This window comes from Gymnogyps californianus, chromosome 5, assembly GCF_018139145.2.
Source record: "Gymnogyps californianus isolate 813 chromosome 5, ASM1813914v2, whole genome shotgun sequence".
NCBI lineage: Eukaryota > Metazoa > Chordata > Aves > Accipitriformes > Cathartidae > Gymnogyps > Gymnogyps californianus.
In genome coordinates, this window is record NC_059475.1 from 33,351,573 (window position 1) to 33,366,646 (window position 15,074).

The 15,074-nt window shown below is 38.7% G+C and overlaps 1 protein-coding gene across 1 annotated transcript in view; it reads left to right on the top strand.

The window, feature by feature from the left end:
* Positions 1-15,074, top strand: part of DCAF5 (DDB1 and CUL4 associated factor 5) — a 77,926-nt gene that overhangs the window by 31,501 nt on the left and 31,351 nt on the right. Inside the window, exon 6 of the mRNA XM_050896782.1 lies at positions 11,763-11,976. Within this exon, the coding sequence (XP_050752739.1) occupies positions 11,763-11,976 (214 nt within the window). The remainder of the gene's footprint in view (positions 1-11,762; positions 11,977-15,074) is intronic.

Genomic DNA, 15,074 nt, shown 5'->3' on the forward strand with positions numbered 1-15,074 from the left:
GAACATTAATTCAGCTTTGATTTCTTTCTTTGTCTTGGCTGAGGAGTAACTGCAGTTCGGAGCCATTTTAAGCAAACTTTTTTAGCTCATATTAAATGAATATTTGTGTCTCAAAAATCACCGATCAAGAAGGCTTTCTTAATGGCCTTCAAACTAACGTCAGATTTGCCTCCTGCAGTGAGAATTCAGAGGAAGCAAACGCCCAAGCTGTGAATAAGGAATACCTGTTGTTAGAGATCAGTGAATCACCTAGTGATTAGCTCGTTAAATAGTAAGCAAAATATAGAGATGGAAATTTCTTCCCTGTAATAGACTAATGTGATTCAGGGGGATCTTGAGGGAGGACTCTTCTTAGCATGTTTATGAATGTCAGGGTATGTTCATCTTGCCAATGTGTGGAGGACTTTGAAGGATGTAGCTGTACTGTGCTGCTGGTCTCCACCTGACAGTGTGTTCTTTAAAGTCTTTGTCTTGAACACAGCTTTTTCTGCCAAGTGCTAATTACTAGGTGTTCAGCTTAATCGTTGTGCTGCAAGAAAACACAATCCAACCCTTAAAACAATATACTGAATGCATAACTTCTGGTCCAAATCTATTGGAAGTCACAGGTACTCAGTACTTCTGAAAATCCAGTTCTTGGCTCCTGATTGCTTTGCCTTATAGTTTCACTTGTTTCATTTAGTTCACAGCCTGTTAAAGACGTGATGAGTATTACCTTCTTGTTTCTGGATCAGTGGTCTCTGATGGCAAGAGGAAAACACTGTATATACTACATGACTTCTTTCTACGGAGGGGTATGGAGTATCTCTATACTCATGATAATCCAAGGATGTAGAAGTCTTGCAGGTGGTTTATGTTAGATTGACATGCTGACATGTAGTTGGGAAAGCTGGGTTTCAGGTTCACACATCCTTTGTTGGTTTTGAAATAGAAGTGGTAGCTGCCAGAACTACAGGCAATTTGAGAACAATTCTTCAGAGTTTAGTTAGATGCATGTCAAATAGACTATCTTTGCAAGAGAGGGCTAAGTATTACCTCTGAATAAAGGCATGGTTTATTTTGTTGTTTTCTGTTGATGAGTGGGAGTGCAAGGGAAGGGGAGGAAAGGGAGATGATGAGTATTTGCAGCTCTGTCTGTACCACAGGTGATATTTATAGCCTGTTGCATAGAGAGGACTTCAGAAAACCTGTGTGGTGATGCAGAAGGTATTCTAAGGTCATAAAACCAGCATCGGAACTGAGTCCAAGTCCATAGATTTATGTCTCCAATGGTTGCCAATTTTAGTTTCCAGGCTCATACCTTCAAGGTATTTGATCCTTAAAGATCATACCAGAAGAACAGAGACAACAGTTATTTTCTGAGAAATGCTCATGTGCATGCTGAGTTTTATCCTTTCTAGCTTACCTTCCTGAGCTCACTCTAAAAAGTAGCTGTTGCCTAGCTTTATCTTTGTGTTACCAAGATGTCTGGTACGTTGGCTGAAATACTGAGCTTCTGGAAGTGCAAGTGTGGGATCCAGTATTGTTGATGATTGTGTTGCAGGGGATATTAATCCAGGGGGTAACTGCAGGGTTTGCTTCTGACTGAGTTTAGTGAGATTCAGGGCTCCTTAGAGGCTAGAACTGGTGGATTAGGAATTTTCTCAAAGTAGCACCTTTGGTTGTAATTGTTTTTTCCTTACAGATTTTTAATAAGATGTTACGTGATGGCTGCAGGAGTGGGATGGCAGGAATAGTATGTGGAGATTTAAGGTTTTTCTTCAACTGTTTTGCATTTTGACCCTGCATATAAAGGAAAGGAGCTTGTGATTCTAATCACTTCTAATGCATGTGCTTTGGGATTGCCAAAGCCCCTGCAGATGGAGGAGTCCTCTACATCATTGAATCAGCAACTACCTGTTTAAATTATTTCAGTGCAATAAAAGTGTGCTGCATGTTTCTGTTTGGAGACCTTTGTGAGTCCTGCTCTGAGCAGAGCACTGTATTAATGAGTGCAGGAAAAATGTGTGTGTCTTGGCAACCACTCTTTCATTGTCAAGCTTATCGGTTCATTTCTTTCCCTTCCCAGTTGAACCATTTGTTGTGAATTTTTACTTACTTTATGCTGCTTAAAGTAGTTCGTTTAGCTAGGTTACAGTATAACAAATTTTAAGTGCTATTTAGGCACTCACCAGTATAGGTCAACCACACCACCTCAAATAGTTCAAATAACTATTTGTCTTCTCTCGCAGTTCAGGAAATACAACTCATCCCACACATGTACCATCCTCATCTGTTTTGCTTCTGTGCTACTGAGGCAGCTCAGCTGATCTGTGTCTCAACCTAGAATTTGAAGCTCTCCTAACCAGGTCCAACTTGGCATATTTGCCCCAAATAACACAGAACCTAAACTTAGATATTTTTTCCTCCTATTTGTTTTCCATTATTTCTTAAAAGTTCCTTTTAATGTCATAGAAAGTGAGCTGATTGTTGCTTAAGTTTGTGGGGATTGAATTATTCTTTTCTGGAAATCTTTGAGATATGTTGAAGGAACTGTTGAATGGTAATGGCATCTGGGGGAGTGATATTTTTGGGATGTTCTTTGGCTTTGTTTTCCTCATTGTAACCATAAATAAATCTCCAAACTGTTTGTCACAGGCTTAGCCAAAATCAAATTACTTCTTTAGTGTTAAAAACATCTAAGGTAGTCTCCTCTGCCTTTCTAGTAGGGGGCCACTGAAGAAAAAAGGGAGTACTTGCAAATAAGCCTTTTTGACTTTGGGCAAAGAGGCATGGTGACAATCATTGAGGCTTTAGTCATGCTGATGGCTTAAGTGGTATTTCTGCTGGGAAGAGCACTTTCCTGCATATGGACTCCTTTTTTGTGGTTGCCACTTTCAGCCAGTTGGTGCTTTTTTTTTTTTCTTTTATTCTTTCTTTTCTTTTTCCCTTTTAAAGACAGAAGTGCTGCACTACAGTTGCAAAAGATGTAAATCAGTGAATTTATTGCTAGATATTTTTTACTCTGAAGCAAGTGATCTTTTCTGTTGCTGGTGTGAGCACCAACTAATAGATAGTCTAGAAATACTTAAGTGTGCAAGTCTGCTGAGTACTGCCTGGTATTCAAGTGTGTGAAGCAGGTGCTGTAGTCTCTTTTTCCCACCTTTATGTCTTGTCCTTATTGCAGAATTAACTAGGATGGTACCATAGGAAGGGCCCTCTCACTTAGCTTCTGTTTTAGATGTACACATTCCTTATCTCATTTGCAGTCCTGATTTATGCCTGACCTTGTCAGCCCCTCTTGGGATAGAGGGTTTAGCTTAGCTTTTTCTATGTTTAGGCTGGTATCCTTCCTGTAGTGGAGTGTATTCAGGTTAGTCCACTGATGTGCAAACTGAAGATCTTTGAAGTTTTTTTCAATGACAGAATGAAAGATTTTTGGCTTTCCTCTAGCATCCCCAGATTTGTTGATCAGACACACAACTGAGTTTTGGAGTACTGAGGTTCAAATTGTATAATAAAAATGTGTATTGTTAGTAGTTCAGCTTTTAATTCTTTGTTGTTCTCAGATAGGGCTATGGTGACTCTTCTTCTGTTCAGCTTTTCCTGTCTTGATTTAGTAGTTCTCTTAAACCTTCATTAGTTAAAATCACACTATCCTTTGCAGATAGTTAGCCCTCCATCATATGCATGGGGATTTTCTGATTTGAAAATTAAACTTTTTCACACCTACCAGCATCCTGACACTAGCCCTGGTTTGGTTCTGGCCAGGCACTTTTAAGCCAGGTACTGTCCCTTTGCTCTGTGGGATCCAGCTTGCTCCCAGAAGCAGCGGTGGTATTCAGGTTTACAGTTTTCAAGAATATAAGTAGCTTCATGCAGTAAACAAGAAGTCAGGAAACCTGGTTTTGTTTGACAGTGTTGGGTAGGTCTGTTGATTGACCTCTCTTGCCCTCAGTTTTTCCTGTATCAAGGAATGGGAATACTGCCTACTTCAAAAGCCTCATGATGCTTAATCTTTTTGTTAGCTTTGAAATTCTCTAACACACAGGTCTTTCTAAAGCAAGAATTTAAAGTGCAAAGTATTGTCCTTGCAATGCAAATTTAAAAAGTATAAAATAGTAATCTGTTGTTCAAAAGAAGCTCTGGTTTAATGAGGTTTTGCAGCCTGCTTTCTTAAGGAAATAGGTCTGTGCCCTAATCACCTTTATGCCTCATTTCAATGAGGAGGGAATTAAAATGAGGAAAGGAATTAAGAGATACCATTTTTTGTTTAAAAAGAGAAAACAAAATTTAAAAAAAAAATTATTGGTGACTGAATACAAGGGAGAGATGCTCTTAGTGCATTTACTGGGAGAACATCTGAAATGTTAGTTCAACCCTATTGTAAGACAAGGGAATTAGTCTTTGAAACATCAGTCCATGGGGAAACTGTGGTGGAACCAACTTGATGAGACCAAAGTTGTGTGTGCAGTTGCATTCAGTTAGCTTTATGTGATAATTTCTATTCATCTTGTACCTATTAGAGGCAAAAGCTTTACTGATTAAAGACTGGACTGTGCTTCTGCAGAAGCATCTTGGATCTTGCCACTTTTCCTGTCAAAAGAAAGGCCTACTTTCTTGTTGCTGCTCTTTTGTAGCTTTGGTAAATTAAAAATTCATGCAGCTTTGCTAGAGAAAAGTGGGGTGAGTGTGTATATATATTATTGGATGAGAGAACAAATCTGTGGCTGATGTTACTCAACTTTCCTAATGCAGTGCAAGAATTGCAGCACAGAAACGTGTAGGAAAAAATGCTTCGTAGGACTGCAGTATTGATACGTGACTGCTTTTGCATAGACACTAAGGTGTGAAAATGGATTTACTCTTCAGGAGGAATTACCAACTTTTACATTCAGATTATTTTTCTGAGGTAACATTCTCTGGTATCTATGTTCTTTCTGTTATACTGACTTTGGTGTGTGCTTCGTTTTGGAAACAGCTCCTGTTCCTTCATTTGGCCTAAAAGTCATCCTCCTATGCCATGTCTGGCTGTATTTCCATCTTCTCTGTCTGGTTATCCAATGAAACCTACTCCTTTGTATTTTGCTGGATTCAGCTGAGCAGTGTTCTCTCTCACAGTCTGTACTCCATCCTACAAGGCACTGTTTCTGAACAGGCTGAATAATGGACTCCGACTGTAGAATTTAGGTATTAGAAAAGGAGGAAAATGATCAGGTGATTTAGCTAGCTTGCTTGTGGTTGTTGGACAGTGGCTCTTTACTTTGTATTCTCTACTTTCTTTTCTTTTTTTAATCTGGCTAAATGTTTTTTTTCTTTTCCTGCAAAACTATTTTACTGTCTACTAGATTTCATTTATTACTTACATTACAGTAACACCTAGATGATTCAAGTAGAGAGTGAGAATAGGACACTCTTGTGCCTGCTGACTCTCAGATCTGTAGTGAGGACAAGCCTAGGACAGTGAGAATGTTTGGGAACAGGTCTGTGATATCCAAAACAAACCTTGGATAGAGCTGGAGGAGGATGTGAAACATTCAAACAAATAGGGGTTTTTTTGTTTGTTGTTGTCATCTGCTACTGTTTATTCGCTGTAATGGCAGAGGTAAGCCTTAAGTCCTAAAAGGATAAAAGTAATACAGATGAGGGGGAGAATTTAGTATACTTTATGCCTCTGCTCTTGTCATCTTCCTCAAAATACTGAAATTCTGTAGGTTTTTTCCTGTGAATGAAGGCAGAATAAAGGAAAACATGATCCAGAAGGAGAACTGCCTGAGGTCGCTGATGAAGCAACATTAGCATTGAGTGATTCAGTTAGATCATAAGGGCCAAACCACGCAAGCCTTTGCTGTTACAAGGTCTGGCTGCTCTGGGTACGTGTATCTGGTGATGTTTGATGTTCTTCAGGCTCCAGATTCTGAAGTCAGTTATCAGATAAGAATCTCTCTTATTAAAAAAATGAATAAATTATTGCCCTCCTGGTTTGGAGGGAAAGGTGAAGCTTCTGTTCACCTTAGAGCTTGCCACACATGAAAGTTTATTAATGATGGGGGATTCCTTTTTATACTAATTTACATGTTCCTGACCCTAACAGCAAAGAGCAGAAGGAATGACACGTTCTTGACCAAGCAGAATCTTCACCCTAAATTCCCTACTTTTTCAGTCTTGGTGGATGCAGTGGATTTTACTTGTATGTCCTTTTTGAAGGAAAGCAAGTGTTTAGTTTTGCTAACAATACACAGCTTTTATTTTGTTTGGCTATTCTTTTAAAGTCCAAGCAAATACTCCTTACTTCCTTTTAAGGATTCTGGGGGATGTAGTTCTTGACAAGAGTACTTGTAAAGGTAGTGAGATAATCAGAAACAGCGATGACAGAATTTAGAAAAATGAGCGTGTTACTGAGAAATAATAAAATCCTGAGTATGGCTTGTGTACCTTTTTAATCTTAAGACACTGATGGACTTCCTTGACATTTGTTAACACTTCTGAATACATATAGAGAAACTCCATGCACTTGGACATGACTTACAGAAATCTCAAGGATAGTTTCTTTGAAAAGTAGGTGAGACTTGTAATCTACTTTAGGAAAAAAAGATGTATGCATGTTAATTGATCTTATGCTTGCTTTTCTATTATTGGTTAATTTGGCTCTAAGTGTTTGGTCCAGACTAAATAAGAATTGTGTGTGTTTTTACACACACAGAATAACTTTCTTCCAAATAAAAACCCAAACCTTTCTGTAGTTTTCCAGGACAAGACTCTGTTTGCCAAATTTCATTCCAGTTCTTCTTGCACAGTTAGAAGTTCCTCAATTTTGTGGTTACAGAAATGCTGACAAACACAGTTGTATGCAATGGTGTGTATTAGTTACGAGCATTCAATTCATTTTTTCCTTTTAAGGTCATTCTTTCATTAAGTTAGTTTCACACACTGCTGTTTATGATATGAACACTTTCTCCCTTCCTTCCTTCCTTCTCCCTCTTAAATGACACTCATTTCCCAAGGACAGTGTCTGTACTGCAGTTCATTGTCAGATTTGTAGCTTATCAAAAGAAGCTATTCAATGGTTTTATTTAATGGTTCTATTTAATGCTGTCATGCATGCTGCTTTTATTTTATTTCTACCAAGACACTGATCTTCTCTCAGTTTTAATGGCCACTGTCTGTTGCCAAGCTAACTTTTGAAGAGCCTGGATTAAGCTTATGTTACCACTCAGGCAGTCGACTTTTCAAAAAAGGATGAAACAACTTCTTTGTTTAGAAATGGGGAGAGAGGAGGAGAGGGAAACGCTTGTTTCAGGTATAGACTTTTCCTGCAAATTCTGAGTGCAGCGAGACTACTTCTTCCCTCACCCCGCTAGCTGCCAGTAGAAACGGATTTATTTACATTAGTGGTGCTACTCTTGGATTGAAAGCCTTCCATTGTTTGGCTGAGCTGGTATTTAGTTAACACTTGAGGGCTGCCTGTGTGCAGCGTATCCAACTACGGAAATGACCATATTGCACACAACCATCCATTCTCTCCCTCAGCCTCCCTCCAGCTCCAGCATCCATGTTTGGATTGTGATGTTCCATCTGTGGACTAAATATTTCTCTTAATCATACAAGATGACTTTTTTAAAAACTCAGAAGTGCATCTGTCTCTATATATTGTTTCCAGAGCTGGTAGGCAACATCAGCATTCCACGGCTGGCTGGGTGAGCCAAATTTGGAAGCAGAGTAAATCCCAGAGTAGTCTGGGTCTGAATTCATAAAGATAATGCCTCTGGCAGAAAGGGCACCCATCTTGTTCAGAGGTGCCCTTTTAGGATTGTCTTCAGATTTCTCACTAGCTGTCATGATCTGTGTCTTCAAGAGGAGAGTATTGCTTTTAGTCTGATGCATCAGTAAACTTTTTAGTAACTGCAAGAAGGTGTTGCCTCTGAAATTCCTTTGCTGGAGCATGCAGTAAGGAGCAGGCAGAAGTGGCAGTTCTAACATGAGCAACATATCCAAGCATGTCTATACTGCCCCACGTAATCATGTGTGAAGAAATCCAAAAGTAGCACTAACTAAAGGTACAGAGCAGCACCATGATGCAGCCAGGAAAGTGGTGATAGTCATTTGAACACTGAACATGCTTAAACACAACTCTCCCCTTCTTCCCTCCCCACCCCAAAAAAAGAAAAAGAGAAAAAGCTCTGGTTCTGGTTAGTTTGAAGATCTCTAGAGCTTCTTGATTCAGACATCCTCTTTAGTACTAATGAATATTAGTACTGGTTTAATACCATAAAAATAACATAACTTCCCCCAGCTTCTTTCTTGGAGATGGCTGACTGCTTTTTTCCTGCAATTTTGGTGGAGATGGAATACTCTAAAAGACATCTTGGGCAATTATTATTTTTTTCCTAAAGCCAGCATGGTTGTTCTATAATCAACTGAATTTTATAATGGAAGATACTGAAGTCTTGGGGTTCCTCAGTTCTAAATGCTGCTACCATGCGCACTGCCTGCAGTAGGAGGCAGAGGAAGAGAGATTTCTCAGATCCTTTGTCCTCTATTTGTGAGCTGGGTTCCTAGCTTCTCCACCAAGATGGAGCTGTGAGCTGCGCTCCCACCATACCCCGCCCAATCATATTTCTGACCATATCTCTCAGACATTCTCTCTAGGAGTAGAGAGAGAGCAAATATTTCTCCTCTGTTTGGGTCAGGAAATGGGTGTTTGGGGGTTTTGGTGTTAGTTTGTCTCTCCTCACCCCCACCTGACTACCTGCTGCCTCTTTTCATAGCTTGTTAAAGGAAGACACTGTGCAGTTAATTTAACAAACCCTTTCAAAGAGGTAGAGAGGAAGCAAGCAGGACACAGCAGGGTTGGGAAAACAGAAAACCACTGTCTTGTGATTAGTGCAGCAAAATGCTGCACTTGGAGCTATAAAGTCTGATTTTTGGGAACAGAATTGAGGCAAGTGGGGGAAGTCATTGGCATGTTGCTCTTATATATGAATGGCAACTGGCTATTTTAGCATTTCTTCCTCTATCAGCCAAACTTAGCCCACTACCTTTTTTTATTAGCGTGGGGTTTGGGTTTTTTGATTTTGGGGGGAGGGTTTTTTTTTTCTTTGTTCCTTTGAGCCAAATGTTCAAGGAACTGCAGCACAAACTGTATTTCCATTACACGTGTGGCCAGATTGTGTGGAGTGAGGGTATGAGGTAGGCAAAGCTATGGATCTTTTAAGGGGTCTTAACTATGCAGCTCTGTAATTCTAGACTTCTTATGTGTGTATATGATCATAATTTCTGAAGTTCTAGACTTTCTTATTTCATTTAATTTCTGAAGTAAAATATTCTTTTAGAGCTTTGTTACACTAAAATTACTGAAACACAATACAGAATTCAACTCCACGAGGTGTTTTCTTTGATAGCTTTGACTGCTATAGGAGCTTAACGAAAACATCTGTAAGCAGAATGGAAGCTAGTTTAATATTACACTACTATTACTATAAAATATAATCTCAAAATATTTCAGACAGGGCATAATAAATGTAACCATGGAAACTTTGCTTGAAGATTTGAAAGGATGGGGCATCTGGTAGGCTCACTCACTTGTAGGCAGGAAAGAATTCCAGGTTGCGGTTTAGATTGAGGAGGAGAACTGGTAATGAGGAGAGGGGCTTAGTCTTGGTGCAGCAGTGGCTGCACCTTAACATTAAGTCTGGTTGGTGCATATATGTTATGGTGTTCTTATCCATGGTGGAGAACTCGTATATTTTTATAGAAAAATTGACCTTTCTTAGCAAAAAAAAATCTGGGTTTATTTCTTCTGCGTGTTTCTTGGGTTGAGATTTTGGTTGGGTTTTGGGTTTTGGTTTTTGTTTGTTTAATTTTTGTGGTTTGTTTGGGGTGTTTTGTTTATTTTCTTTTTTAAGGAAGTGGAAACTTCCACAGAAAAAACTTTTGGCTTACACAAACCTATCAGGAGAGGGAGAGGGGAAAAAAGTCATGTGTGTTTTGGGGTTTTTTTTATTTATTTATTTTTAAATGCCTGACTGAGTATTTTGAGCTGGCTGAGTACTTTATTGATCTTGATGAACAGAAACTTGGGCTGATGAGGAGGATCCTACGTCCTTGTCTCTAAGGTTACAGTTTCTAGTATTACATTTTCTCATTTTTTTTAATTTAAAACCATAAACACTATTAAGAGAAGCTCAGCAGCTTTGCCTAGGAGGAGAACACACACACATGAGAGAGCAGGACTCTTTGTGCTGATACGGGCGTTCAGAAGTTTTGATGCCCAGCTTGAAGCTCTTACTAGTTGGCTTTGAAAATGTGAGTTCTGGTTCCTTTGTGACACCCTGGCTTTGACTGTTCAGTTCACAAAGTGCATGTGTGTGAGCGCAGTGTATTTCTAGTGCATTTATTATGTGGAGTTTCTATTTTGGTTTTGGTTTTGTTTAACTGTGGCTTAGGAACAATAGTTTTTTAACTTTACAGTATCTCATGTAATGATGCGTGCTTCAGCCTGCATGGAATGTGGCTTCCCATCCATGTGGAGTGACTCATTTTTCACAAATGTTGGGGCAGAGGGCTACATCAGAAAGTATAATGCATTAAAATCTATGAATAAACTTCCCTCTGGAATCTGCAAATTCTGTGCTGGCATGCCTTGTCTGGTCCAGAAGGTGCATAAAAGTCACAGCTCTTAACAAGATGTGATGGGGATTGCTCAACACCTGTTAACAAAAGGTTGAGCTCTGGTACTGCTTAAGGAGGTTTCAGTGATCACTGAACAAAAAAGGAATAAAATGTCTTCCTTCTTTGTCTCCCTTTCCATACACACAATCATTTCAAGTACGGGGATTGAATTAAGTCTTCAGAAAAAAACAGAAAGCCCATACAATGCAAGTTCAATTTCAGGTATGCTTTGATTATCTTTAGGTTCCTGGATGGAACAAATTCCATATTCTGTTATTGTTTTAAAGAGAGCCTGGAAACTTGTGGCCCTTTGTTTTTGTCTTGTATATGTCAATAAGAACTGATACAAATACTCCAGCTCTGATCATACAGCCTTATATGGGACAAGGAAACTAGCTAATTCAACCATGTGAGAGTTTTAGGTAATAGTGTCATGTGGTAGCATAACTGTCTTGCCTACTTGGCAATATTTTTAGATGAAGCAAGTTTGAGATCAGCTAAGTGACTTATTTTAGCATTTCTTGCAATAACTTGTTAGTAAGATGGCCTTTTATTTAAGACAGCTGGAACTGATTGTAGAGTTCAAACATCCTCTGATGCCCTGTAGAAATGTAAATAGAAGCAGAAGGGAGATAATAGTCAGAGTATCTACAGTCGGAGAAAATGCCATCTGGTGCCAGAGCAGAGGGGGAAAAAAAAAAGTTTGGGCTGGCTGGATTCAGACACCAGCTGAACAAAAAGAGCTGAGTGCTGGTAGGGTCAGTCTCAAATGTAGACATCCCAGAAGTACAAGAACAGCCTTCTTAAGGCTAAGGCTCTGAGAGACTTTGTTCCTATGCAGAAAATGTATTTGTTATTAACAAAACTACTTGCAGTCTTTAACTTTACTCTTCTGAAGACTTTATGGTCTTAGCATTTTGATAGTTTGTCATTCAGGTTTTGAATCAAGTTTGTTCAGGAATTGATGCTTTGAAGCAGAAACCAAGTAAGATTATAGTTTACTGGGCTTGTTTGTTTGAAATGAAATGTGAGGTTAAAGAGAGAATTCTGTCTTTAAGTAGTTCAGTTCATATGTGCCGCCCATGTCACTTGTTTCCTCTGTTTTTTCCCAGTTCGCTGCTCCGCTATGGTGGAAACCTCTCCCTTCAGAGTGCTATGAGTGTCCGGTTCAACAGCAATGGAACCCAGCTGCTGGCACTGCGTCGGCGCCTTCCCCCGGTCCTCTATGACATCCACTGCCGGCTGCCTGTCTTCCAGTTTGACAACCAAGGGTACTTCAACTCATGTACTATGAAGAGCTGCTGTTTTGCAGGTGATCGTGATCAGGTAATAAGCAAGCAATGCTGTCCCGAGTTTCCATGAGTGTTTGAAAACACCACTGTAAGGTTTTTTTTTTTCTGATCAGGAGATAAAACAGGAGGCAGGACACGTGTAGGCTTACCTCAGAACTGTTTTGCAATGTAGGCTCTGAAAGAAGAAAAACATACCAAAACATGTGATAAATTTTACCTCTTGTTTGATGTGATCTAATACTTACTTGGAAGGTGATATTCATAAGAAAAATATTTGCAGAGGCTTTTTAGGTACAATTAATATGATTTTAGAACCATGAGTAGACAATGTTATCTACATATGATAAGGAAGCATCTTCCTTTCATTTCAGTATTGCTATTGAGTGCAGTAGAGGCAATCCCACAAAACATAAATAGTGTGGATTTATAGAGTTATTGATTCTTATTTCAAATTATAATGTTTCTCCTTTAGTACTATACTACTGGATCAGGTTATAGGTCTTTATAGTTCAGTGTTCTGTAAGTGGTGATGGTGGGTGGTTAGGAAGGAATAGTTTGTTACTTCACCGAGGCAGGACTCTGTCCCTACTACTAATCACAAAGAAATAGGTCACACAAAGTGACTAACAGCAGTTTGTATGATTCTAGAGCTGGATATTGTCTTTGGACAGTTGTATTTAATAACCACTAACACTGCTTAAGGACAAAAAAATGTATTTTCAAGCCATGATAGTATAGAACTAAGATCTGAAAATTTCTTTGCTGTCATCAATAAAATTCCTGTAGTCAGAATTTGGTCGTTAATTCTATTACTGCTGCTGCAGGAGGCAGAGTTGAGCTTCTTTCAGATTGCAAGTAGGAAATACATTTACGTCACTGAACTTGAGCAGTGTTTCTGAGTTTTACATAGTTTTTGGCAGAAGGAGTGTGAAAATGCAATAATGAAACCATCTTAAAAAAATAGAATGGTTTACTATAAAGAATGGGCAAACACATGTATTGTTTAAGAATAAAACTGCTGATGATTTGTGGTCCATTATTTAGTCAGCTTAAAGATGATACTGTTTTCTCCTCTGGAAGTCAGAGTAGACCTGTGTACACTGATATAGTTTAGCTTCTCATCTGTTACTGAAGATCTAGATAAAAGCCTTAGTGTCTGTTCTTGTGCTTTCTAAGCCATTTTGTTATGGGTATGGTGTTATTTTAATGGGAAGAATACGGCTGTTCTGTATCAGGTTGATGCGGTACTTCAGAAGCCTGCATTTTTTAAAAACTTGATATTCTTTTGGCTTGATGGACTTTCTGTTCAGCTAAGTAGCAGGACATAATGCTACTAACCAGTTGGAAATCAGAGCAAAAGATATTTATATTCCCTTTTAAATGCTATAAGAAGCTAATAAGGAAGACGAAGTTTAATATGGAATATTAGAGATGTGGAATTTGACATTCAGATACCTGCTTGTACCCATCCTTTAACTGGAAGGAAAAAAGATAATGAATTTGCAGAAAATGCCAACATATGGTCCAACTGTATATGTCTGAAACTGTCCAGTAATGTTCAAATTCAGCTGACTAAGATTGTCAACACTATGGATAGTCCTTAGGGACTGCCTTTTACAGAGAACCCAATTCCGGGTGTATCTAGAAAAGAAGGTTAGAGTTGCAACCTACTTTAAGATACACAGGATGAATAAAAAAAAAATTTACAATGTTTTTTGAGTTTTGCCCTTCTATACAACTAGTAAGCTTTTCTTTTTTGGTGAAATTTGTGAGTATGAAATATTGTATACAAGACTCCCCCCACAAATCAGAATTCACCAAAAAAAGAAGTCTGTTTCCAATCTGGTTTCAGCCCCTATCCCATTTAATATTGCTGTCTTTTGCCTTAATAAAGAATGCCTTTCATTCGAGATCCATGCCAAGTGAGCTTCATAGAATCCTTGCTTGTATTTCCTTGTAGGATCAAAACTTTGTGTGGGCTAAGCCTCATTTGAAGGGATCTAAGGATAAGAAAGTTGTGTTCAAATTATGAGTAGCACTTGTGGTAGGAAGGCTTCTTCAGAAACATTCTCTCATTGCACCTCTGATTTTCTGTCTTAGATTTTTTTTTTTTTTTCTTTTCATCTTTATTAAACTGATGACTCAATCTTTTTTTTCTCTTTTAAGCCGTCTTAAATAGCTAGGTTTTAATACTTCATACAGAGCCTAGTAATTTAAAAATGTGACTCTCCTGTGTTCAAAAACTATTATGTGTTGTCTGCAGTTAGTTTATCTGATAAAGTTGCATTTTGATTCTATATTTTAACCCTAACAAGAAAGGGATATCCTTAACTCATCAGTGCTTAGAATGCAGTTGCATTGGGAAAAAAGTGAACTGCTGAAAGGGGGAGGCCTTTCTTATCCAGCAGAGGTGATGCAAGACGTTTCACTGATTCAACTTCCTAACCTGGCAGAAGCATTTACTTCTTTTTCTGGGTTAATGACTTATATTGACACTCAGAGGGCTCTGGTAAGCGTTTGAATGCAATATAAGGAAGGGATCAGAGGGTGGGTGAGAGAGGGAGAGATGGTCTTTCAGCACTGTGAGACTCAGCTCCTCACAGAACTACAGCCTTTGCTAATCTTTCTATGAAGTTTGTATGTGGAAAATGGTTTACTCACAGGAAGTTTTCCTGTAAATCATGACCATCAGGGTTTAAAAACCCACAACTGTTAGTATCTTAGTACTTGCCTTTGGAAGTTTGCTGTAACACAGTGGTGAAAATTTACAGAGAAGGTAAATAACACCGTGTTCTATGTGGAGCTGTTGGATTCTAGTATGGCAAAAATGAACAGATTCCAAGCTGCAAGCACACAACTTAGCAGTTCTCTTAGAGATCACCCTTATATTTTAAGAAATTAAATACTTAAGTTCCCATAATGATCAAATGTGTTATTCTTACTTTGACAAGGTATGTGTGTTAAATTAATACAATTTCTTTGCACAAATAAAACAGACTACTAGTTGGGAAATGGTTTGATTTGTCTGTTGAATGCAGTTAGGCTCTGTATACTAATCTTTTCTCAGTATTGTCTTTTTAGTGCGCACAGATTGTGACAGGTACTCAACAGGACTTGGATCCAGAACTCCTG